This window comes from Protomyctophum bolini, assembly GCF_963924005.1.
Source record: "Protomyctophum bolini genome assembly, chromosome: 6".
NCBI lineage: Eukaryota > Metazoa > Chordata > Actinopteri > Myctophiformes > Myctophidae > Protomyctophum > Protomyctophum bolini.
Genome location: NC_137867.1, coordinates 14,764,149 through 14,787,523, shown reverse-complemented (window position 1 = coordinate 14,787,523; position 23,375 = coordinate 14,764,149). Strand labels below are relative to the sequence as shown.

General features: G+C 44.8%; 1 protein-coding gene across 3 annotated transcripts in view; it reads right to left on the bottom strand.

Annotated features, from left to right (window-relative positions):
* The window catches only part of camk2b1 (calcium/calmodulin-dependent protein kinase (CaM kinase) II beta 1), a 67,415-nt gene that overhangs the window by 9,040 nt on the left and 35,000 nt on the right, over positions 1-23,375 (bottom strand). For 2 of the 3 annotated variants that reach the window (XM_080766188.1, XM_080766190.1), the window contains exons 7-17: positions 22,554-22,656; positions 21,941-22,024; positions 21,662-21,756; positions 20,260-20,382; positions 19,937-20,020; positions 18,286-18,328; positions 16,740-16,835; positions 11,709-11,746; positions 8,684-8,752; positions 5,161-5,205; positions 3,044-3,092 (exon numbers count right to left, since the gene is read on the bottom strand). In XM_080766188.1, the coding sequence (XP_080622314.1) occupies positions 3,044-3,092; positions 5,161-5,205; positions 8,684-8,752; positions 11,709-11,746; positions 16,740-16,835; positions 18,286-18,328; positions 19,937-20,020; positions 20,260-20,382; positions 21,662-21,756; positions 21,941-22,024; positions 22,554-22,656 (829 nt within the window). Of the gene's footprint in view, positions 1-3,043; positions 3,093-5,160; positions 5,206-8,683; positions 8,753-10,329; positions 10,366-11,708; positions 11,747-16,739; positions 16,836-18,285; positions 18,329-19,936; positions 20,021-20,259; positions 20,383-21,661; positions 21,757-21,940; positions 22,025-22,553; positions 22,657-23,375 lie in introns of all 3 variants that reach the window. The other variant, XM_080766189.1, reaches the window with a different exon arrangement.

Below are 23,375 nucleotides of genomic sequence, written 5' to 3'. Positions count from 1 at the left end.
GCATAAGTTATGGCCTGTTCCCACCAAAACCAACCACCCCTCTCTCACCTGGTTCTATCTGCAGGTTGCGTCTCTGGCACTGATCACCACTATGTTGCCAGCGTATCTTTGGGGTGACGGTGTCGTGTCCCACGTGACGGTAGCCATAGCTTTAGCTCTTCTTGGAGCACTCCGGCTCCCGTTTGCTGCCACCGGGGCTAAATTTAGAGCCAACCCCCACCCCTTTAGACACAAGGTGCCCTTGCCCTCTAGTGTGCTGGGGGGTTATGGTATTCGGGCTTTAGTAGAACGGTCGGAAGGTGGGGCAGTACTACCATAGCTTTTGCTGCATATAGAGGTAAGGTACAGTACAACATGGCACAGTACAGTATAGGGGGAGGGAATGAGACGGGACCATGTTCTGCTTGGCAATAAAATGCTGCAAGTCTGACCTTATTTATAGGGAGATGCATTGTGCTTGGCTCAAAGCAAGAGGTGGAAAAGAGGGGTGTGTATAACCACAGACAAACACAGTCGCACACACGCTGCCCCTTGAAAGCACCATGTAAAGTCATACTACATTAGGAGGTCTTCACAAGAAGACATTATTTATCTCCAAAGTTTAAACCTCAAGCAATACCCACACCCACACACACACACCCACACACACGCACACACAGCAGGTCTTGTTGGTATTTCAGAGGTGTGCGAGTGTTTCCCAGTATAAAGGTTTCAGCCAAATGCCAACACTTCTGAGAAAGCCAAACCCTGACAGCATTACAACGACTCTTACATTTCAATTTCCCCCAGCCCCACACCCTTGTCATCAGTTCTAACAGCGACAGACGGTAATGCGGCCATGGCTCCATGAGGGGTCAGTAACAGGTCAGTTATTAGCCCAGCAACTGCCCTGTCACTACAGTGGGAATGAGGCTGGAGCAGTGACTAGTGTTTTGATACTTGTACCCAAAAGCAGTGGTGGAAACGGTACTCAAATGTTTTACTTAAGTAAAAGTCGGGAATTCAAAATGCACTTGAGTAAAAGTACTGCCATCAAAATGTAATTAAAGTACCAAAACTAAAAGTACTCATTGCAGAATCTCTCATTTCAGGTTTTCAAACGTATAAAAATCTTTTGAATCGGAGATCTGCTATTTTCAAATGGACGGAATCTTTGGTAGCCTGACGAAGGTCTTTTTTGATGCTCTTTGCTGAGCTTAAGCCGTTTAAATAAAGTAACAGAGTGCCTTTTTTTTGTATTACCATTTTCGAACCCTCGACAACGAGCTCCTGTTTACAGTTTGTTTAACCACACTTTCTATTCGGACTAAATGTACAGGTCTAGAAAGTAACTAGTAACTAAAGTTTTCAAATAAATGTAGTGGAGTAAAAGTACAATATTTGCCTCTGCGATGTAGTGGAGTAGAAGTTAAAGTACTGGTAATTGGAAATACTCAAGTAAAGCACCAATACCTCAACATTTTACTTACTGTAACTACAGTACTTAAGTAAATGTACTTTCCACCACTGCCCAAAATGTTTGACTGTCATATTCCGTCTTTGAATAACAGTGTCAGACAATGCATTTCAGTGAGAACACCTTAACCACATTTGTGGTATTCTGGGCATGTCATAATATGGGATCATTGGCGGTAATAGCAGCTCTACAAGGTCAGAACGCATTGCAACGGGTGTAGATGGAAAGACAGGAAGGACATTTGCGTATGTTAGATATTCCAATGGAAAGGCTCAGTGCCACATTAAAAGAGAGAGAAAATAACTATGAATATATGGCAGCCGCTGATAGATTACCTGCCCAGGGATCTATCTACTGTGATTTATAAAGGAAGTGATTCATTGGATTGGAGAGCCCCAGCTGTACTCTTGCAATTTGCCTTCTGATGTGCCCATGTGTGTTGTGTATATATGTGCATATATTTGTATTTTTCCCTAATGAATAACTGACTGTATTGTGTATGTGCTGCTCGCCATTTTCTTTTTTTGTTTGTTTTGTTTCTGTGCTTTTTGTTTTTCTTGTCCGTTTTATTGTATTGTGCTTATAATTTATACCTTTCTAGTTTATCTCACTTTATCTATACATTTGATTCATCTTTATGTGAAAACATAAAAATTCAATAAAAAGTTATTTAAAAAAAATATAAAAAAAAAAAAAAAAAAATCACGTTGCAATTTTCAAGTGCAGAGTCATTTGAAAAGTCTTGCCAAAAACAATCCCTAGCGCCCCTGATTTAAACATTGATTTCTCAAACATCCATGATTGATTAATCATAGGCACGCAATGATTTCTCGTCAATCAATTCAAATCGATACAAACTGGTGACAATTTAAATTGTGATTAAGTCGCAATTTGAATTGCGATGAAAACAGGGCTGAAGGGAAGAATACATACAGGATCTTTGTAGAGAATTGGGGGGGAAAAAGTTTCAGTCATTTGCTACTGAATTGAGTGTAAGAGAAATAATAAAAAATATGTAATTTGTCTGGAAACAAATTGTGTTTCTTGAGAGAATCTTTACATGCCTAGTTAATCACTTCAGGGACGCATAATGATCCCACAAGTTTCATGCAAATCCAACCATCCGTCCTGAAGTTATTTTGCAGTCAAACCATGACCATAATGCCTCAGTGTTTTTACATTCACCATAACGCCTAGCTGGTGTGCAACTTGCCAGAAGTAGTATCCAAAAAGGTTTTTCTTTAGCGTTAATCTGTTTCTCATTGACATTTTAAATATATATATATATCTCCCTGAATTGGTGACGAAACCAAGATACCTAATCATCATATTTTTCTGGTCTATGTGAAAATACTGAATATAATATTTTCACATATTGCAACAAAAATTAATCTCACCCACTTCTACACCTCTGTAAACCTGTGATATGACAGTAAAATTGATTCTCGTTTCTTGATAGCCTTTCTGGCAGCAGCAGGACTTATTACTCTGGAATGTATGGACAAAGCACATCACTGATAAACGATAAGGACCTTTTTCCAGCCACCATTTCTGATGTTACTTCTTCATTTCATCATCCTCTCTTACCTTTCACGTCCTCGTCTTCCACCGTGGTGTTGCTGCTGTCAGACGATTCCTGGAGGTCAGAGAAAGAGGCAGAGTCAAGTTAAGTTGTAAGGTGGCAACACCCCCACACACACACACAAAAACACAGTGGAAATGTTGAGGTTCACACTTGGGGACGAGTGTGTACTGTGTAACTAAGAATAAACGTTTAAGTGGTATAAACGTTTAAGTGGTTAGCTGCAAGTTAATGGCACACAACTATGGCACACACCAATATCTTGAAAATGAAGCCTGGAGAAAACAATGGGAAGAAAAAGAACAGTGAACTTGAACCCCGTGTCTCTAGCTATGTGCTCTGTATTTAGCCTCTGGTTTCCAATTAGCAGACTAAATGGGCCTAAAATTCCCCCCTGCATGGAGAAGCAAGACGCGTTGACCTCAATAGAAGCACACACACACACACACACACACACACACACACACACACACACACACACACGTGTGAGGAGTATCTTGCCTGAAAAAGCATGGAGGACGCAGGAATAGAAACTCACACCATGCTAGGATAATCAGTTGTACCCTGTAGTGGCCTGGGTACCACACTAGCAGGACCACGGAGGACAAATGAAGCTGCCATGTCCTGGTTGTCAAATCTCGTAGTATTGCAAGACTTGTGCATTTAAAACGCTGCTACGCATGCTTGTATGTCGTCTGAAGCGCTAGTGCGCCTGCACTAACGTTAGTGTCGACTCAGGAAGTAAAGTGTACTTTACTACTTACGCATGCTTCATGTGCTGGTTGAGCAACTTCATTGAAATGAATAGGTGGGGGGCGGGGCCACCTCTACTCTAGTTTATATATAACCCTATGGTGGCTACCCAGGAGTCCTGAAAGTGCAGTGATTTGTGTATACTGTATATTTTCCAGTTTTTCATGTGTTTATGAGGTGACAGTACTTCATTAGACCCCCTTGGTGTGGTTATGTGTTATGTGCAATGATGTCTTCCCTTTGCAATTAGGGTTTCTTCATGGAGGCTGAAACCTTGACAGTCAAACGTGCCAATGAAATAAACCGTGATATAGTGACATCACAATATCATCCCCTTTATCATACAACAACAGCTGTAGGTGCAGCTTCAGTTCAGGTGGATCACCACCAGGCAAACCAGGAAAACGTATTGAACTGGTGGGTGAGTTCACATAAAAACAACATTTTAACAAATACTGTACACTTTTATACAATATTCTTCCTCCTTATATAACCAGTAAGATGCCCTGTGGGCATGCACGCATCCGCCTGGGTGACGGCAGACTGCTGGGCGAGCACTGGCGCTTTGGCATGGGGGGGTCAGATCAACATATGGAATGAATTCTATACTGGCCATATATGGAGCGTGTCTTGATGAGGTCAGATCAACATAATGGAATGTCAGAACAGGTCAGCTCCATATATGGAGATCTAATAAGGGTGGCAGCAGGGGCAGCATCTTGAGCGTACAGGGTTTGATGAGGACCCAGGTAGGGCCGGGCATTCATCATCAGGGATCTCCATCCCTGATGGTGTCACGTGATGTCACAAGGCATGACCATATATGGAGGTGTGGGGTGACTGACGGGAAATGCACGTTTTCATAGTAAATGCGACCTGCGGACGGTCGCAAAAATAATCACACCCGTGTGAGGTGAGGGGTGCTCTTATGGTAAAAATAGCCAATTTGCTCAGACACATGACGTACATTCTCCATTCATTGTCAATGGCATTTAATGTCTGTGTTAAGATTTAAGATAAGAATCTACAATATAGCTGGATATAGGAGGCCCCTCAATAATACCTGATGATCATGTTTTAGGGTGGAAATTAATCATGGCACTCCATCTTGAACACTCAAACTACTCACACTCGCTCTGTGGGCCACTGGGGTTCAATTAGTATGTTTATGAGCCTTAGTTGGACAGTGCAACTAAGTATAAATCAGTCAACACTCATTCACACAGGCTTGCACGCTTGCATCGGTATAGCAGATATCACGCTGAGTGAGTGATGGGCGGTAGGAAGGGAGCAATGAGGAGGAGGATGAGAAGGAGGAGGATGAGGAGGAGAGAGAAAGTCAGGACTGGGGTATTGATGATGAGCTTACCTTCGTCCTGTCGACCGGGTTATGGATAACTGTAGTCTGAGGCTCCTAGAGAGATAGGAGAGAGGAGAGGTGGGGTGGGGGGGGTGGGGCAGAAGGGAGAAAGTGGGAAAAGAACAGAAAAATAGAAGTGTGACATAATTGTAGAGAATGGATGGCTATCAAGTGGACAAGGAGAGAGAGAGAGAGCAATATGAAAGAGAGAGATATATACAGTATTAAGGAAAGATGAAAGAACCCTCCAGAGTGAAAGAGTGGGTGGATGGAGCTGAAGAGTGTTGTTTGGACGTCTGCTAAATCCCAGAATATGCATTTACACACGAACACGCAGAGCCAGAAGAGAGACAGCACTAATGCGTGGCGCGCACGCACACACACACACACACACACACACGCGCACACACACACACACACACACACACACACTGAGGGCGCGGGTGGAAGACCACACACTGAGGGCGCGGGTGGAAGACCTTGCCTCCAGCCTGAGTCAGTAGGTCACTCCGCAGGGGGGGCTGCCAAGGACCCCCAGGCCGGAGGAGTCCTCACCCTGGAGGAGGAGTCCTCACCCTGGAGGAGTCCTCACCCTGGAGGAGGAGTCCTCACCCTGGCTAGAAACCACTTAGCAGGGTTCTACAATGCAGAAAGATGGAGGAATAATGTCACAAGGTGGGACCCCCCCCTGCCCCCCCTGTTATATAACCTGGGGGGCAATCAACATATGGAATGAATTCTGTATTGGCCATATATGGAGCGTGTCAAGATGCGTGATGGACGGACGGACGGACGGACTGACAGGTTTTGCAAGTTTTCATGGTAAACTACGACCTATCGTTGCAAAAAGGGTCAATTGTGGGAGTTTTTATAACCATTAGGGGTCAAAAGAAAGTGGATAAACACGTGTTCACAATTCCATACATCTTTTGATGAAAAGGAGGTCTTGAACCCGGAGATCTTCAGATCCAGGTCTTTAGATTAAAAAAGGGCAAAACCACCATACAATTACTCCATACAGCTTGCACAGAACAAGCCAAGTAGTCCGAAGCCAAATTATTGCACCATTAGTGGAAAATATGCTAGTTTTAATTCCGTTTTGGAAACATTGATGCATGCGTGCAAACCAGACATTGTACATACAGATTTTTTATTGAACTATTCCTTTAGCTGCTTAAACCCTATACATACTGTAAATTGTTGACTATACATTACCCCCTCCACACTAAATACCATGCTAATGAGATTAGGGATGCCAGGGTTCATGTGGTTAATGACTTTACTGCAATAGCTTCACTCACAGCACATTAGTGTGCAGGGGCATTTATGCCTCGCATCAGTGACTGCATGCCAATGTCTCTCTGCCATCATCGTCAGAGAGCGTTGTGTGGTCTTAAAGTCAGTGATTTCCAACCTTTGGGCTGTGTTGTGTATTGCAAATCCTCAAATAATTGGCAAAACACAAACATTTATTTAGAATTACGGTAACGAAATCACACCTGTGTGAACTTGAAGTCAGGGGTGCTCTTATCATCATACATCATCTCACTCTGGCCAATCACAATTTGCGTCCTCACTTTTGTCTTCAATGTTTGCGTTTACACAATGTTTGTGTTTACACAAACACTCAAAGATGGGCATAAGAGGGGCTAGCGCCCCTCAATAAATATTTAAACATTAATGTCAAAAGATAACACTTGTGTGAACTTAAGTGAGGGGTGCTCTTATCATCATACATCATCACATTCCGGCCAATCACTTTTGGCGTCCTCAGCTCACTTTTTATGCCCTCAGCCAAGAAAATCATCGATATGAGGTACACACTCACACACAAAGCTGGCCGTGGGAGGGGCTAGCACCCCTCAAAGAATTCCTGGTTTTTCTCTTTAAAACATTGAAAATTTTGTTTTCAAAGTGATACCAGTAAATAAGAACCAATATTGGTTCCTTTAATCCAACCTGGAACCCACTTGTTTGATTGATCATTAAAATAAACATAAGCTAACAATGCATGGGCTGCCAGCATCAGATGGGTGGTTGAACCTAAAGGTTGGGAACCTAAATGAAGGCAGGAAGCCATCCTAAAATGCCATTTACTCATGAACAGTCAACTTGAATTACAAGTTTGGTTCTTTCACCAAGAGTGAAAAGGGACAAACTTGTGTTCCACCCTGCCGTGCCTAGTACCCAGTAGCACTTTGGCTTTCACTCTGTCAGTCTTGTTTTAGTCACTGCCGTCTCCTCTTCCATTCCCTGCTATTTTCTGTGCTCTTCAACTGTCAGCCGGTGTATATCAGAGCATGCACGCCTGCACGCACGGCGCACGCACTCACACACTCACACACTCACTCACACTCACACACACACACACACACACCACCCCCCCCCCCCCGTTCAACCCGGCTCTTAACCTCGCACAGGAAGTGACACCTTCCCGGTGACCAATCATCAGCCAGTTGTCTCCCTGACTATGATGGCGATGTCGTCATGGCAACCATCGCCTGGGGCAACAGGCAGTGGCGACGGCATGGGAGACAATGACAAGCGGGAATAAAGTACCTGGGGGCCTGCAGATGGAGGGCTTGGTAGACCGCTGTACGCACGGCCATTTTACCTCACTATGTAGTGAGCCTTCTATGTGGTGAGTGAGCATTATGGTTTCACTAGATACTGACGGTCACAACTCGTGTACTTTTTAAAGTAACAAGGTTCCTTTCAATTGTTTCCAATTTTCTGTACTTTTATTTCTCCTCTAAACTAAATCTCAGAAGCAAATATTGTACATTTACTCTGCTCTGCTCTATTTACATTACAATTATTTGACCACTAGTTACTTTATAGATTTTGATTATTATTCAAAACATACATTAACCACTTCAACCCTATAGATTTCAGCCATTTGAAAAAAGCCGATCTACAAGCTCACAAGCTTGTAGATCTGCTATTTTCAAAAGATTATTTTTTTAAATACATTTGAAATCTTGTGAAATGGGACCTTCTGCATAACAAGTACTTTCTACTTTTGGTACCAATACATTTGTACTTTTACTCAAGTCAATTTTGTATTCCAGGGTACAGGGTATTTCAACATTGCACGCACAAGCTCTCCTACATGGTCGCACAAAACACTTGCCCACATGTTCACGCACACGCTGAAGCACGGTGGCATAGACGACGACACACACCTGCATACTGACGACACGCATACACAGACTGGTAAACCTGGGTATGTGACAATACAATTGAAGTTGAAGGGCAGGGGGAGGTTGGAGTGACTGTCACGTTACCAGTCCAGAACACACCATATACAGTATACCCACATGGTCATCACGTAAAACTAAAAGTGAAGATATCCCTGTATCATTGGCCCCCTTTGCCAACAGGCAGACTGGCGTGCCCTCGTCTCAGCTGATACACATCCACCAAGACGAGATAAACAAGAGGGACGGCAGATAGGCGAGGTACTGACAAACATGCACAGTTATTATTACGGGTTATGACAAACAGACAGGGATATTAAGGAGGTAAATACCAGAGCAGGTGAAGGGGTGGTTCCTTTAGGGCTGGTGACTATGCTGTTTTTCGTGCTGTTTGTCTGGGGCTGTGCAAGGAGAGGAGAGGACAGGAGATGAGAGGAGTGGAGTGGGGAGGAAAGGGAACACAACAAAAAGGGTGTTATAACAACAGGAGGTACCGTCCGTTAGGTCAGTGCATTTTGTGTGTGTGCATGCACCATGCATGCGTGCTCAGGAGCTCCGTCATTTTGTCTGCAGAAGAGGTTAAATACAGCAAGCATTCACACCGTTCACAACATTCACAGCGTGTTCCTGAGAAGTGACACAAGGGATGTGACAGTATCAGGCCGTTAACGGTGTCTTCCTTCGCTCGGGACTCCACTTCCAATTTCCCGGCGCCATGTGTGGGCAACGGCAAAATCCAGTTTCAAAGCCTGCGTTGAATGTTAATAAGCACAAATCATCAAAGCTGCAGCTGTTGGCCATTTGTCATACAGAGTACTGTATATAAGGGGTACTTACTACTTATAGTACTGAAGGTACAGCACAACACAGTGGTACAGTAGCTGAAAGTGATGAGGGCTGAAACCAATGAGAGCTTGGGGACGACAACGGAAGGTACAAAGGGGTGTGTGTATGTGTGTGTGTGTGTGTGTGTGTGTGTGTGTGTGTGTGTGTGTGTGTGTGTGTGTGTGTGTGTGTGTGTGTGTGAGATATTAGACATGGGGTGGATAAACGTCTAGGTTAAGAAAGGGGGGAGAGGGGAGGAGAGGAGAACACACTAAGACATGCTCACATAATTGCTATGAAGCAGAAGTCAAAGTAAGCTGGCCATAAGCTGACATAAAGATGTGACACACACACACACACACACACACACACACACACACACGTCGAGCGCCAGCCACGTGTTGTGTATCCATGGTGAGGATCACACTTGCAGTGACAAGGGCGGACGGAGGGTGTGAACTGAAAATACTTTCACAAAAAAAACACCTCAAGAATGGGAGCTTGCCACCGTTGTGGACTTCGGTGGCAATGAAAGCCACTAATGCCTCTAAAGGCTGGCTGCAGCACCCCAAACAAGAGACAGCTGTTCCTCAGAGGGGAACATGACCCCCCCCGGTTAAGTACTTATTATAAACCCTGCAGGCTAAGCCAAGGCGACGTTACTCTATAGAAGATGGAGAGCACTCAGGTGGCACAGGGCAAAAGTTAAGCACCTGTCCACCACCTATAGTGTAGTTTAAATCTACCAACAACACGCAGACAGACAGAGAGACAGAAACACACACACACACACACACACACACACACACACACAGAAAAACCTGGGAGCTGACCAGTACGGCCAGTCTTATACTGTGGGGGTTCAGTGCCTTGCTCAAGGGCATTTCAGCGGTGTTGGGTGAGTGATGACAATCACTTCCCCACACAGATTTTTCCTGCCCGTCCGGGGAATCAAACCAGCAACCTTTCAGCAACAAGGGCACTCCTCTAACCCTTTAGAGCCACCGCTGCCCTAGCGCTGCCCTCATTATGTACTCTAAAATGAGGAAAATGAAAGAGAAATGACCCCGTATCCGTATAGGAAGACAATAAGGTGCCAAGTGGAGGACGAGAAGCCCAACTGGTGTGTGTTTAGTGTAAACTGCATGCTCACCATGTAGTGCTGGATGGTTGAGCTGGACTTGCGTTTCTGTCCCCACCCCACCCCCCATTGGCAATGGATGGATGGATGGATTATGCAGGTTGAGCGGATGGATGGTAGAAGGTGAAAGAGACAAGAGAACCAACAGGTGAATGCAGACCATGTGCACTGTGCATGCACTCCCAGCACAAGGAGCTCCTCCCAAAGAGGATAGACTTCTTCTGATCCTGAAGGAGAGGCGGTAAGCAAGGGAGGAAGAAGCGGAGTCAAGGAACGAGGGGAGGCTGAATGTGGGAAGTCATCAGAAAGAGGAAAACAGGAGACCTGCTATTTCTTCCTTTTTGTTGGGGGGGGGGGGGGGGGGGGGGTGGTGGAGAAGAGAAGAGACAAGACATTGGCATGGCTCCACAGAGCAGCCAGCAATGAACAGGTATAGAGGTGCTGGTGGTTGGTAGTGTTGCATATTACAAGGCCAGCAAGTGTATGTAAGAGAGAGAGAGAGAGGTGCAGATAGAGGATGGAGAAAGACAAGAAAACGAGAGAGGGGAAAGGAGCAGAAAAGGGAAGGAGGGAGAGCGGTGGACGAAAAGTTAAAAATCATCGGAAATGGTTCGGGGCGAGCGCGTGGGGAGCCTGTTGCTAGGCGATGAGCGCGGCACAGGGGAAGTGAAAGTCTATTTCTGTCGCCCGAGTTTCCAGGGTCCAAACTTGGGAGCTATTCCTGGAACTGGAGTCAGATTCCCCACTGAACCCACTGAGCAGTGAGGAGAGGGGGAGGGGCAGCCTGCAGACACACGCATGTACGCACACACACAGCCACATCTGCACACTGGGGAGACCTCTCCATATCTGCCGTATACTTCACATCCAGTGAGTGTACACAGCGCGCATGTTCGTGCGTGGCTTATTGGTGCGAGATCTTCGCTAAGGACGTGTGCTGGAAATGCAAGGTTAAAGACCGGATGGGGTGAGCAGGAAACGGAAGCAACAAGAAGACGAGAGAGAAAGAGGGAGAGGAGCTGATTGACAAATGAGAGGGTTGGAGAGGGGCGGTGGCAGATGGCACCGGTGCTTCATAATGGAGAGATGGAGCATGAGCTCCCTCCAGAACACCACATCCAAACACACGCTCTCAGACGGATGTACCACTGCAAGCTCACACGCAAAAAAATGTCCAAGCTCACACAAGGCAGCGTGAAGATGAATTGTGCAGGTACAGTAAAGCACACACACACACACACGCACAAGAGAGGAGAGCTAGGAAAGGGGAAGAGTTCAAAAGAAACAATTAGGATGGGAGGAAGAGGAGTTAGGAGGCAGGAGGAGGGAAAGTGGGTGACCTAAGGAGCAGAGTAGACAAAAGGAGAAAGGGGGAGGGAGGAGACGCTTACCTTGACGTCTGCCTTCTTGTTGAGCAAACTCTTGGCTGCTGCAATGATGAACAGAGAGAGAGAGCGAGAGAGAGAGAGAGAGAGAGAGAGCGAGAGAGAGAGGAAATATGTCAGAGATGGACATTTACAATGATAACAGCATACAGTGGCAGCCGCTCAAACACCGTTTTGAACAGCCCGCAGCAACTGTTGCTACACTCTGAAACCTCATTTATACATCGTAGTACAACTGCACTGCTGGTTGAAAAACTGTTCTTTCCGACAAGTGACACCACTGCGTAGTATGTATATGTACAGTACGTAGTATGTATTTGTACGTAGTATGAATATGTACGTAGTATGTATATGTACGTAGTATGTATATGTACGTAGTATGTATATGTACAGTACGTATGTATTTGTACGTAGTATGAATATGTACGTAGTATGTATATGTACGTAGTATGTATTTGTACGTAGTATGTATTTGTACGTAATATGAATATGTACGTAGTATGTATATGTACGTAGTATGTATATGTACAGTACGTAGTATGTATTTGTACGTAGTATGAATATGTACGTAGTATGTATATGTACGTAGTATGTATATGTACGTAAATGGTAAATGGTGCATTTATATAGCGCCTTTATCCAAGGCGCTTTACATAGATTGTGCATTACATTCACCCATTCATACACCGATGGCAGCGGAAACCATGCAAGGCACCAACTAGCACATCGGGAGCAATTAGGGGTTCAGTGTCTTGCTCAAGGACACTTCGACAGTAACTCTGGGGGAGCCCGGGTTTGAACTGGCAACCTTGCGGTTCCCATCCAGGCACTCTACCCCTGAGCCACCGCCGCCCCGTAGCTGGCAGGTAACATCCCATAGGCGGGCGGTACGAATATGTACGTAGATGGCAATAGTTAAGTAAGGTAGCTTTGCCATCTGTGTGCATTGTATACTACCGGTACATAACGTTGCTGTTGGGAGGAAACCACCTACATTTTTGAGGTTTTTGATTTTATTTTGCATAAATCAGTGCTATTGAACACCCTTTACGTCTGTGTGTCGTTTCAAAATTGGAACCAATGGAAAGTAGTAAAAAACACCTCTCAACTCCATTGGACCCTCACACTGTCTCCAGCAACCAACTCCACCACCTCTCCCCCTCTCATGCAAGTAATTGACAATATATAAAGTCAACAAAGCAATGCTGCCTCATCAAAGTTGTTGTTTTCAAAATATACGGTTTTCTTAATTTCCCGAATTTTTTATTTTGGAGATAGGTGGTTTCTTCATGACAGCAGAGGTAATATCTATCCCAGTATTAATTTACTGTAGTGCAAGTTGCAAGTCAGACTGGCATTAAGAGAGTGAATGCCAAAGCTTTCTGGAACAGGAAACGTTACTGTCGGGTCACATCATTGCCATGTATAACACAATTGGGCGTAGCTGCCTCATCCGCAGTCTCTCCACCACCTCTATACTCCAGTAAGTGCTTTGTTCTCTAGCTGGTGTTCTGACTCGCCACCATGACCCCAATGACAGAACCGCCACAAATATGGCTGCCGTACGAGGCCATCGACGCCCAACAATACGGTTTGCCTTAAACGGCTCTTTAGGGGAGGATTAGTCTTCAGTCTGCTTTCTAATGATGGGTAATGAGAGAGAGAGAGAGAGAGAGAGAGAGAGAGAGAGAGAGAGAGAGAGAGAGAAGGAATGAAGCTGTAGACACAGTTCTCCGATTAGCATAATACACATAATCTCTTACAATGAGGGACACAGATGGTCCGCAGGGTGTATGCAAAGACCAGGCTGCTGCAGCACGGACACAGCGGGTGGCCCCCGAGTGGCCCACCCATAGTGGAAAGATTGTGCATACACTACGTAAGACACACACACACACACACGATAATATGCCACAAATTCTGTCTACTCTGTCTGTATCTCATTGGAGGGCTGTGGGCAGTTCAGAAATCCATCTAATAGAAACTGCAGGCTTTCTATTCCTGAAAAGTTGCAATGTCGAAAATGGAAGCCATTGTTCTCACGATAATAAAAATTGAAATATGAAAAATGAAAAATAAAAATAAAATAAAAAGTGAGAGGCGCTCCTCAAAAATGGTGGTAATTTATCATGAACATTTAACATTAGTGAGGACCAATTATATGAAGATAGGTTGACCCCAACACCAGATGCACTACAAGTCTACACATGCAGGAAAACACATGCACACTTTCTCCTAGACTGAGTCTGCTCTTACTCGCCTTAATTGACCTGCCCACTGCATGGCAATTACACACTCACACACACACACACACACACACACACACACACACACACACACACACACACAAGAGTGTACAAATGAAACCAAACACAACGTTGCATTTTGCTTCATTTGTACGCTCTCAAAGAGTTAAACGCTGAGGATTGTACTGTGCACACATCCACAACATTCCTGCGTGCAGTAGGTTCCGATCAGCTACCTGCCGCATTCCACGTCGGCTGTGCACCGTTTCTACGTCCTCCCGACTTCCCCAGATGGAAGCCTGAGGTATTTTAAGAAGCGCAGACTGCATTCCACAGTCGAATCACATCCGATCACATCAACCGCCCAGCCATGTTACATAAAACACTATTTCTGGAATTCTGTGCCTATTTTCTCTCTCTCTCTCCCCCTCTTCTCTCTCCAACCCCATCTTACTCTCTTTTATTTCTATATTCAACCGTTTCCCTCTCTTCTCATGTCCCCGTATCGCCAGCGATGAGGAAGCACGTGGGAATCCGGGGCTCAGAACATGGAGAATGTTCAGGCGCCAATGTTGTGCCCGTGGCTCATCACTGACCCCAGCCTCCGTTCACTTGACTTGTTGTTATTGAGGAGAGGAAACGGGGTCAGAACATTATCAAGTGCATTCTCTACTCGGCAGGGGAGGGGGAGGGGAGGACTCCGCTTTGACGAAAGAGTCAAGGGTCGAGTTAGACTTCGCAGTGTGCCGTTGTTGCAGAGCGAATATAGCCGAGCTACAAGCTGTTTGCAACACCTCTCACTGCGCGTTGCAAACTTGTAGATCTGCGACCCAGTGACTTTATTTATACGATGTTGATCTAAGTGGATAACGCACAAGTCATTATAATAGTGTAATAAAGACATCTCCAGCTCATCTCCATGGTGGAAGTGAATAGAACCTTCAAGAAAACTGCAAGGGTCAAAGTTCACGCAGCTTATAGTTCACAGCCAGGGACTCTTACCTTGCCACAAATTACACGTGAAGCAAGAGGAGAAAGGAGGAAGAGGTTAATAACTAATAAACTAGCAGCTAAATAAATAAAGACGTATGGCTGCATATACTGTATATGCACACTGAATGCAAAGGCTGCAAGATGGAGGCAAGGATGGGCATGGATTGACATTGATCATCAACCAGCTATGCTGCCGAGCACATTGTCGCTACTCCAAGAACCTCATCTGGCAAGGTTTAGTCGTAAGAGTATTGACCAGCTCTTCGGAAAGGGTGGACGCTGTCTGATGTTCCTGCACATCAACCCTAGCGTCCCTCGTATGGGGAAGAACATCCAGCGAATCCACAATTATTGTCTTTTGTTGATGATCCATGAATGTCTTTGTTGTGAATGTCATTATTATTGTGATTTTAGTCAATACATGTTCTACGCTGTAACTATTTATTTGGATCACAATGGAATTAAGTCCTCTGACTTTTTGTGCAATCATGATAATTCTGTACTGCACTTTGTGAATTGCATCTTGAAAATATCAAATCAAATCAAATCAAATCCCCACAAAGTATATAGAGTTTAAGTGGTTATTAAAGGCCAATACACACTCACATTTAACCTCATCCCCTGTGACGTCCGGGGCGTGTAATGTCTGCGTGCGTGCGTGCGGATGTGTGGATACTAGGGGGAGGCAAATTAATATTTCATTGATTGGACCCTTGGTGGAGGCTGAGAGCAGCCCACAGGGGCTATACTTCCACACACAGTATTCACTCTCTCCTGTCTACACTGTCATATGACACACAACAGGTTTTTGCAAAATGAATAACAATTATATGTATATGTGTATATTCTGTTCCTATGTTGTATTATTGTTTGGCAGATTTACCTTAATGGTTATTCTGGTTACCAGAACAGGGATACCTTCCCGAACCCGTGAACATTATAATTATGATTGTGCGGTGTGACATCCAATGACAGCCATTTTTACACATTAACCCATTTAGGCTTGACCTAAAAATAAATAAATAAACATCTTCTAAATCCTCCAGTTTTCTGAAATAAATATTTTCACGATTTTTCAATAGCTAAATTATAACATAATGTTTTAAACACTAAAAGGGGTTCCCGCCCAAAATGGGTTAAGTGTACATTTGTGTACACTATGTACACATACAGTAACTGTATTAATCCGTTGGTAACATGTTCATAAGTATAAATATATATACAATACATAGATATACATGAAATACATGAAAAGGCAACCGTTTCATTGTTTTCACTGCATTTCCTGAGAAGCTGGCCAACCTTGCGTCTCTTGCAGTGCTAACCATGCATGCACAACAACCCCCCCCCCCCCCCCCCCTCTCCCGCAGGTATCATACACCAGAGTGCCCCATGCAGCATTCACTAACAAGTCCATCCTTTAAGTAACAGTGTGTGTGTGTGTGTGTGTGTGTGTGTGTGTGTGTGGGGGGGGGGGGTCCTTCCTGTATCATTATCCAACAGAGGAAAACAAGAGACAGGGAAGGAGTTGGATGCAGAATGAGTGCAATGAAACACAGAGAGAGCGAGAGAGAGAGATAGAGAGAGAGAGCGAGAGAGGGTAATTTCTACAAAGTTCTCTGTAAAGGGTGACTGATGCATGACAGCAGGGAATGATGAGAGGGGAAAATAAGGTGAACTCATGGGGGGTAGCGTGACCAGCCACCACCATGCTCTGAGCTCCCATGCTGCAGGGTGGGTGGGATGGCGTACAGGGGAGGGGGAGGGGGGAGGGGGGACAGACACACCGCCACACTACCTTGTTCGACCAGCCCCGCCGCGGTTCCGCTGGCCGCCGCCGCCGCAGCTGCCGCGGCGACAGAGACAGCTGGCGCCGTGGTCGACCTGCTGCCCACTGTTGGTGTCCCGACACCCAGTCACAACACGGAGGGACACGCAGGTACGTGGCAACCAGAGAGAAAGGAAGAGAGAGAGATAGAGGAGGAGAGAGGGATATAGAGAGAGAGAGATAGAGAGAGGTCGGAAACAAATAGTGCCCATTAGTTTGAAGAAGAAGATGGTGTAATTAATACCACATACAGAAAGGTTCACAGTGACAATAAAACAAAAACATAAAATAATAAATAAAGTAGTATCTGAGTGCACATGAAAAATATATTTTCCTATCCAATTTGTTAATGTAATTTATTAAATTTAATAATTGTATTTTTTATCCATTTGCAACTCTGAGTTTCATTCCTTCGATATCACTACCATCATGACGTACAGATAAATACTGATGCTGCATGAACCTGCGTGAGCTTGTAGATCTGATACTGATGCTGCATGAACCTGCGTGAGCTTGTAGATCTGATATTTTTCAATAGCTAAAGCATAACATAACACCAAAAGGGGTTCCCGTCCAAAATGGGTAAAAAAAGAAAGAAAAAAAGGTTGACTGCAGAATTTCCTCCAAAGTTCTACCCGAGGATGGGTAACCCTAACCCCTGCACACTATTTGTACTGTTGAGCTATAAGGGTGTGTGTGTCTGTGTCTTAACACACATATTGTTAGCATATTATGGGCTGTATTTTGCGTGTCTTAAGTACCAGGTCGTAGTCCCTAACTTGAGTAAACTAAAGACCTGGAGGCGTGATCAATGCTCTTTGGCCACTCAGAATAGCCAAATGGCATTGATCACACCTCCAGGTCTTTAGTTTACTCAAGTTAGGGAATAAGACCTGGTACTTAAAGACACGCAAAATACAGCCCTATGTGTGGATTTAAAAAAGGTGTACATAATTAGACTTGGAAATCACTTTTCAGATGTGGTGCTCAAACTTACATTTCGTCTTTATTTTTGGGTTGGTGTTGCAGTCTGTGATTGTAAACAGCCTATTTTCGGGTTTATTTGGATCCCCATATGCTACCATCAGCAGCATCTACTCTTCCTGGGCTTTTATCAAACTTGTGACAATGTAGAATAGTTTTTTATCTGAATCAATGATCATTTAAAACTCCCTAGATGAGTTGCTGGATGGCCTCGCTCCAATAATAGAGTATAATTTCTGAGATGATACACATTAAATTACTATTATGTCAAACCAGAGACGAAAGATGCTCCATCTTAATGGATGTTTCTTACAGTAAGTAGTCATGCATCGGTATTGGGCACCACAAAAAGCCAATCTACAATGTCATTATACACATTGCATCCACAGCGGGTTGTGAGCTTGTAGATCTGTCAATTCCACTATCATATGACTTAGCAAAATTAAGCATATACGTTATGCTTGATTGTCCTAAATATTGCATGCATTGACTGAAACAGACATGCATTGATGAAATGATGACTGATGCTTACCAGAGAAGTTCCGAGAAACCAGCATGGTGGTGAGAATGGCCCCCTGGGAGGAAAATGAAACAAAAAACAATAAATACTCAATTCTAAATCAATTAACTGTACCTGCTTTACTGCTGTCAGGGAGATGTTATACCAACAACGCCAATAAAACATGGCTACGGTACTACAGTATTTTCTTTTTGAGCGGTGCCTCTGCTCCATTATGCAGCTATGTGTATTTCCGAGCACAGAGAGCTGCAACGAGGTAACTGTCATTTCAGTGTCTATATGAATACTCAAATGTGCTTTACATGGGGGGCATGAGGAAACAAATAAAACAACTTCATTAGGGGGGAAAAGGAATAAAATAAAAAACTGTGGAATGAACTAGCTGGGGAGTGCATTTCACATGGGGTTGGGGCAGACCACTGTCTTCGCATGGCATCGAGTTAAGCTGAAGCAGCTACCATGGAAGCTAACGTTGGTCATATGGATTATGGAACCTTTCCCTCCAATATTGCACACAACCATGCCGTTATCCACGCGTCCATCTGTTTTAAATGTAAATGTCCCATCCACGGAACAAAAGCAATACAAGCGGCTTCTTCATTCATTGATTGGTTTGGGCTTTGTTGTTGTCTGACTGACGGAGCTGTGGAGTGCTGCTGTGCAGCAGCCTATTCAGTACTTGTGAAACGCGCCCAGTGAGAAACGTTCTGTGGTTAAAACAAAGGTGCGTAAATCTTTTTAACGCCATATTTTTCGTTCATCGTTCATATGTTTGGCCCAATGCTGTGTGTGTGTGTAGTGGCAAAACACGTGTCGCACGTGTGTTGTGTGTCCCTGTGTGTTGTGTGTGGCGTGTGTCCCTGTGTGTTGTGTGTGGCGTGTGTCCCTGTGTGTGGCGTGTGTCCCTGTGTGTGGCGTGTGTCCCTGTGTGTTGTGTGTGGCGTGTGTCCCTGTGTGTGGCGTGTGTCCCTGTGTGTGGCGTGTGGCGTGTGTCCCTGTGTGTTGTGTGTGGCGTGTGTCCCTGTGTGTTGTGTGTGGCGTGTGTCCCTGTGTGTGGCGTGTGTCCCTGTGTGTGGCGTGTGTCCCTGTGTGTTGTGTGTGGCGTGTGTCCCTGTATGTGGCGTGTGTCCCTGTGTGTTGTGTGTGCAGCAGCAGCATTACATGAAGAGCGTAATGTGACAGATGCAAGCATTACATGATGTGACGGATGCAAGCATTACATGCTTCCTGCATTACATGCTTCCTGTTTAGTTGCACCGCTCAGGTCACACAGGTGTGATTTTCCTTTACAGAGAGAGAAAGATGAGTAAAGTAATTCTGGAAATCTTTTCTCATTTACCTGTGTAAATACCGTTATATGGGCTGTTAAAATGATAATGGATTGGAAAGGGGCCATTTCAAGATGGATATTATAGTCTCAGAGAGCCAAGCAAACTCTCCAGTCTTTTCAATATCACAAACCCTTCTTTTGACAGCTGATTTCCAACAACTGATTGATTCTGCCCCACACAAATGTGTGTGGAGAGAAATCAATTAGCATAATGACAAAATTCGGGGGGGGGAAAGGGGTAAAAAATATAATAAATGTAATAATAATAAAATAAATAAATAAATAAATAATAATAATCACGAACACATTAGGACAGCTGCCACGAGCACAGACCTTGAGTTTCCTCCTGGCGTTGAACTTCTTCAGACACTCCACGGTCTCCTGCCTGTGCATCATGGACGCCACTGTGGAACGTTGCTGGGAGGGGAGGGGTGGAAGACCATGAAGGTTATTCCACTTAACTTTGCCGGCTGTCACAGAGCACACTACAAAATGTCACTATAATAAATGCAATTGAATAATCACTGTACTTATTGATACATAATTCCTTTGTGTATGCGTGTGCGCGAGCCTGGATGGTATGCCTAAATGAACGTATATGATTTAACATCCGTTTGTGTCCATGTCTGACAAAGTGGTGGAGGGGGGGCACTTACGCAGACCCATGGGTGTTTCAGGGCCTCCTGGGCTGTGATCCTTTTGGCAGGGTTGATGGTCAGCATTTGGTTGATCAGGTTCTTGGCTTCAGGGGTCACCGTGTCCCACTCTGGGGAAGGGAACTGCAGGGACAGACCTGATTTGAGACATATATGCATGTAGCAGAGAAGCCCTGTCTAAATACCCAACTACCCTTGGTCAGGAGGGATTCCCTGTGGCTGAGTGGTAGATTAATAACTGGATTCAGGTTGTTACATCCAACCACGTTACCGTCTTCGGTTAGTCATTCAAAAATACAGATGAAACAAGACAACCGTAAATGTGCAAAGAGTTGGGGGTTGAGAGACAGAGAGTAGACTGAAAGATCTTTTAACCAGCCGATTGTAGGTATAAGAAGGAAATGTCTCCGTTCTGTGCCACTCTGAACGCATCCAGGTGTGATCAATAACCCACCATTGATCTGTTCAAGCCTATAGACCGATTCACAGAGGGTTTCCTGGGTGCGGCCATTACTGAGGTGTACCATTAAGCGCAACAGCACTGATTAGCTGCTACACCTGGCCTACGGAGCACCTGCTCCATGGATTACACCTCAGTAATGGCCGCGCCCAGGGCACCCCTCTGTGAATCGGTCTATACGGCACATCCAAAATCACAGCTAGGTTTCCATTTGTATTTCCTAACAGAATAAAGATCAATTGATTTCCTTGATGGCCAGGAGTATGTATGTACTGTATATTATGAATTCAGTCAAACTATGTTGATGTTCACCCAGACTGGTGCCAGTTATAATTGGCGGTGGTGTAGCAGGGCCATTGAATCATACTCAGTCTGACTCAGACATGATCTTATGGCAACCTGAGAAAATGTTGTGATCTTTTGTGAGAAAATAGCCAAAATATACAAATATGTCATCATAATGTTTTCAGCTGTTGCATACAGTGTGTAGATTTTTAAAGGACTTTAGTGAGAACCATTGTACGCAGCGCACTATCCCTTTAATATGGTAGGTATAACAGTGTACAGTGTATAGCACACCGTTTTGAGGAAGCCATGTTTTAAATCATTTTGGCCGCCGTTAAAACCATAAAGTCTTCCCAAAAATAATCTTGCCTCCTGTCACTGTCACTTTCTTTCCACACACACACACACACACACACACCCCCTCTTGAAATAGATCCGAGGTACGGCCTCCTTACACTCCTGAAATATGAATGAGGTGAGGTGACTGAATTACTTAGTACCGTTTTCCAAAAACAAACGAGGAAAAGACAAATGTAGGGAGATGGAATATAGACTATATAGACTAGGAAAGCCAGGATAGAGGATTATAGTGGAGAGAATAGAAGGAGAAAGAGAAAAACAGAAGAGTATAGAGTAGAGAAGAGGCCATGCACTCACGTCATATGCTCCAGCCTTGATCTGCTGGTACAGCTTGTGCTGGTCCTCATCCCAGAAAGGAGGGTATCCTACCAGGAGGATATACAGAATCACCCCTAAGACAGACAGACAGACAGACAGACAGACACGTTAAGCTTCTCCATCTCATCAACTTTTCTTTCTTTGCTTATACAGTAGCTTACCAGCAGGCTTGTGGTTTGTGTGCACAGAGATCCAGGTCGTAGTACCATGCACATACAGTTTGCTTTTACAATGTGTGAATGACACTGCTATACTCACCACAGGCCCAGATGTCCACAGGTTTCCCATATGCCTCCTTCCTCAGCACCTCGGGGGACAGATACCCCGGTGTGCCTGCGAATCCTGCAGCACAACGCGCACATGTACAGTTGATTTGACTGACAAACCGAATGACACAGAAACATGAGGACGCAGCATGCTGTATGATCACTCATAACTAAAGATATTAACTCGGGGTTATCTTAAGATCATGTCAGCATACGGTGGTCTGTGGTGGCTCTCTATATAGGCTTAAGGCCCAGTCTCAACACAAGCCGTGTTCACACGCACACCCAGACGTTCGTGCTCGATACCGTTTATAGTGTTTCAATAGTAAAGTTTGAGCAAAAATACAGTATTTTGGAAGTACTGTGCACAACTAAATATAGGACAATTGCATTAAACTGTGATTTTATACAGTTTTGCGATTGTTCATTCACTGTGTGAAGGCATGTAACAAAAACAAAGAAATCTTCATGGAGTCAAGCCATCACATAGTGAGTGATTGATAGGAAAAAAAAGTCATTCCTCCAAAGGGGGGAACAGTACCATTTTGCCACAGAGACCAGTAGTAGAGGACGCATTCAGGAGACGCATGTGTGAAGCTACATACCGAACCAGGCCTGCTGATCGCCCTGCACCTCGATGGCCAGGCCGAAGTCGGCCAGCTTCACCGCTGCGTTCTTGCATTTGCTGGCCAATAACAGGTTCTCTGGCTGGAGAGGGGAGGGGGAGGGTGCTGAGGTTACTGGACCCTTAAGACTAGAAGGACTGGGGCCAAAACGATAACGACAACACACTCTTGACGGGGGAAGAAGGGGTTTGAGGTCTCAACGGTCTTACACATGCATACACCTCATACATTCTCTGCATTAAGTATTACAAATCCACACTTTGAAGAACACACACACAACACTTAAATGTAACACACGACATTGGTCTATGTGGCACAAACCGCATGGAGTTGATCTACATCTCAACAAAAAGCATTAAAATGCTCTGACTGCAGTGCCACGCTGCCTTGGCCCCCTGTGGTGTGCTGTGGTGTACAGACTCCTTCTCTGTGGCCCAGATAAGGCAGCCAACCTCATTATTCCCTATCAGGGGAGGGCTCTAATAATGGGCTGCTATCCCCACTGGCTTTTCACTGGCTTCTCTCTCTCTCTCTCTCTGCTGCCGTGAAGCTGTGCTGTGCTGAGCAGACTTGGTGCGCGTTAGCTGGGCCTGTCCACACCTGGGTCGCGTTTCATACTGCAGTTTTTAGTCGAGGCGAGGCGAACCCAGCGTTTCCAAGGTTGGGAAAACAGACAAAGTGGGTGGATCAATGCTTTCCGTAGCCTGTGAAAGTGACGTCTCCTGATCGAACCTCTCTTCACTTCAGCCGGTCACTTTGTGTGACACGTCATCCAAGACACACATCATGAGTGTCCAAAGA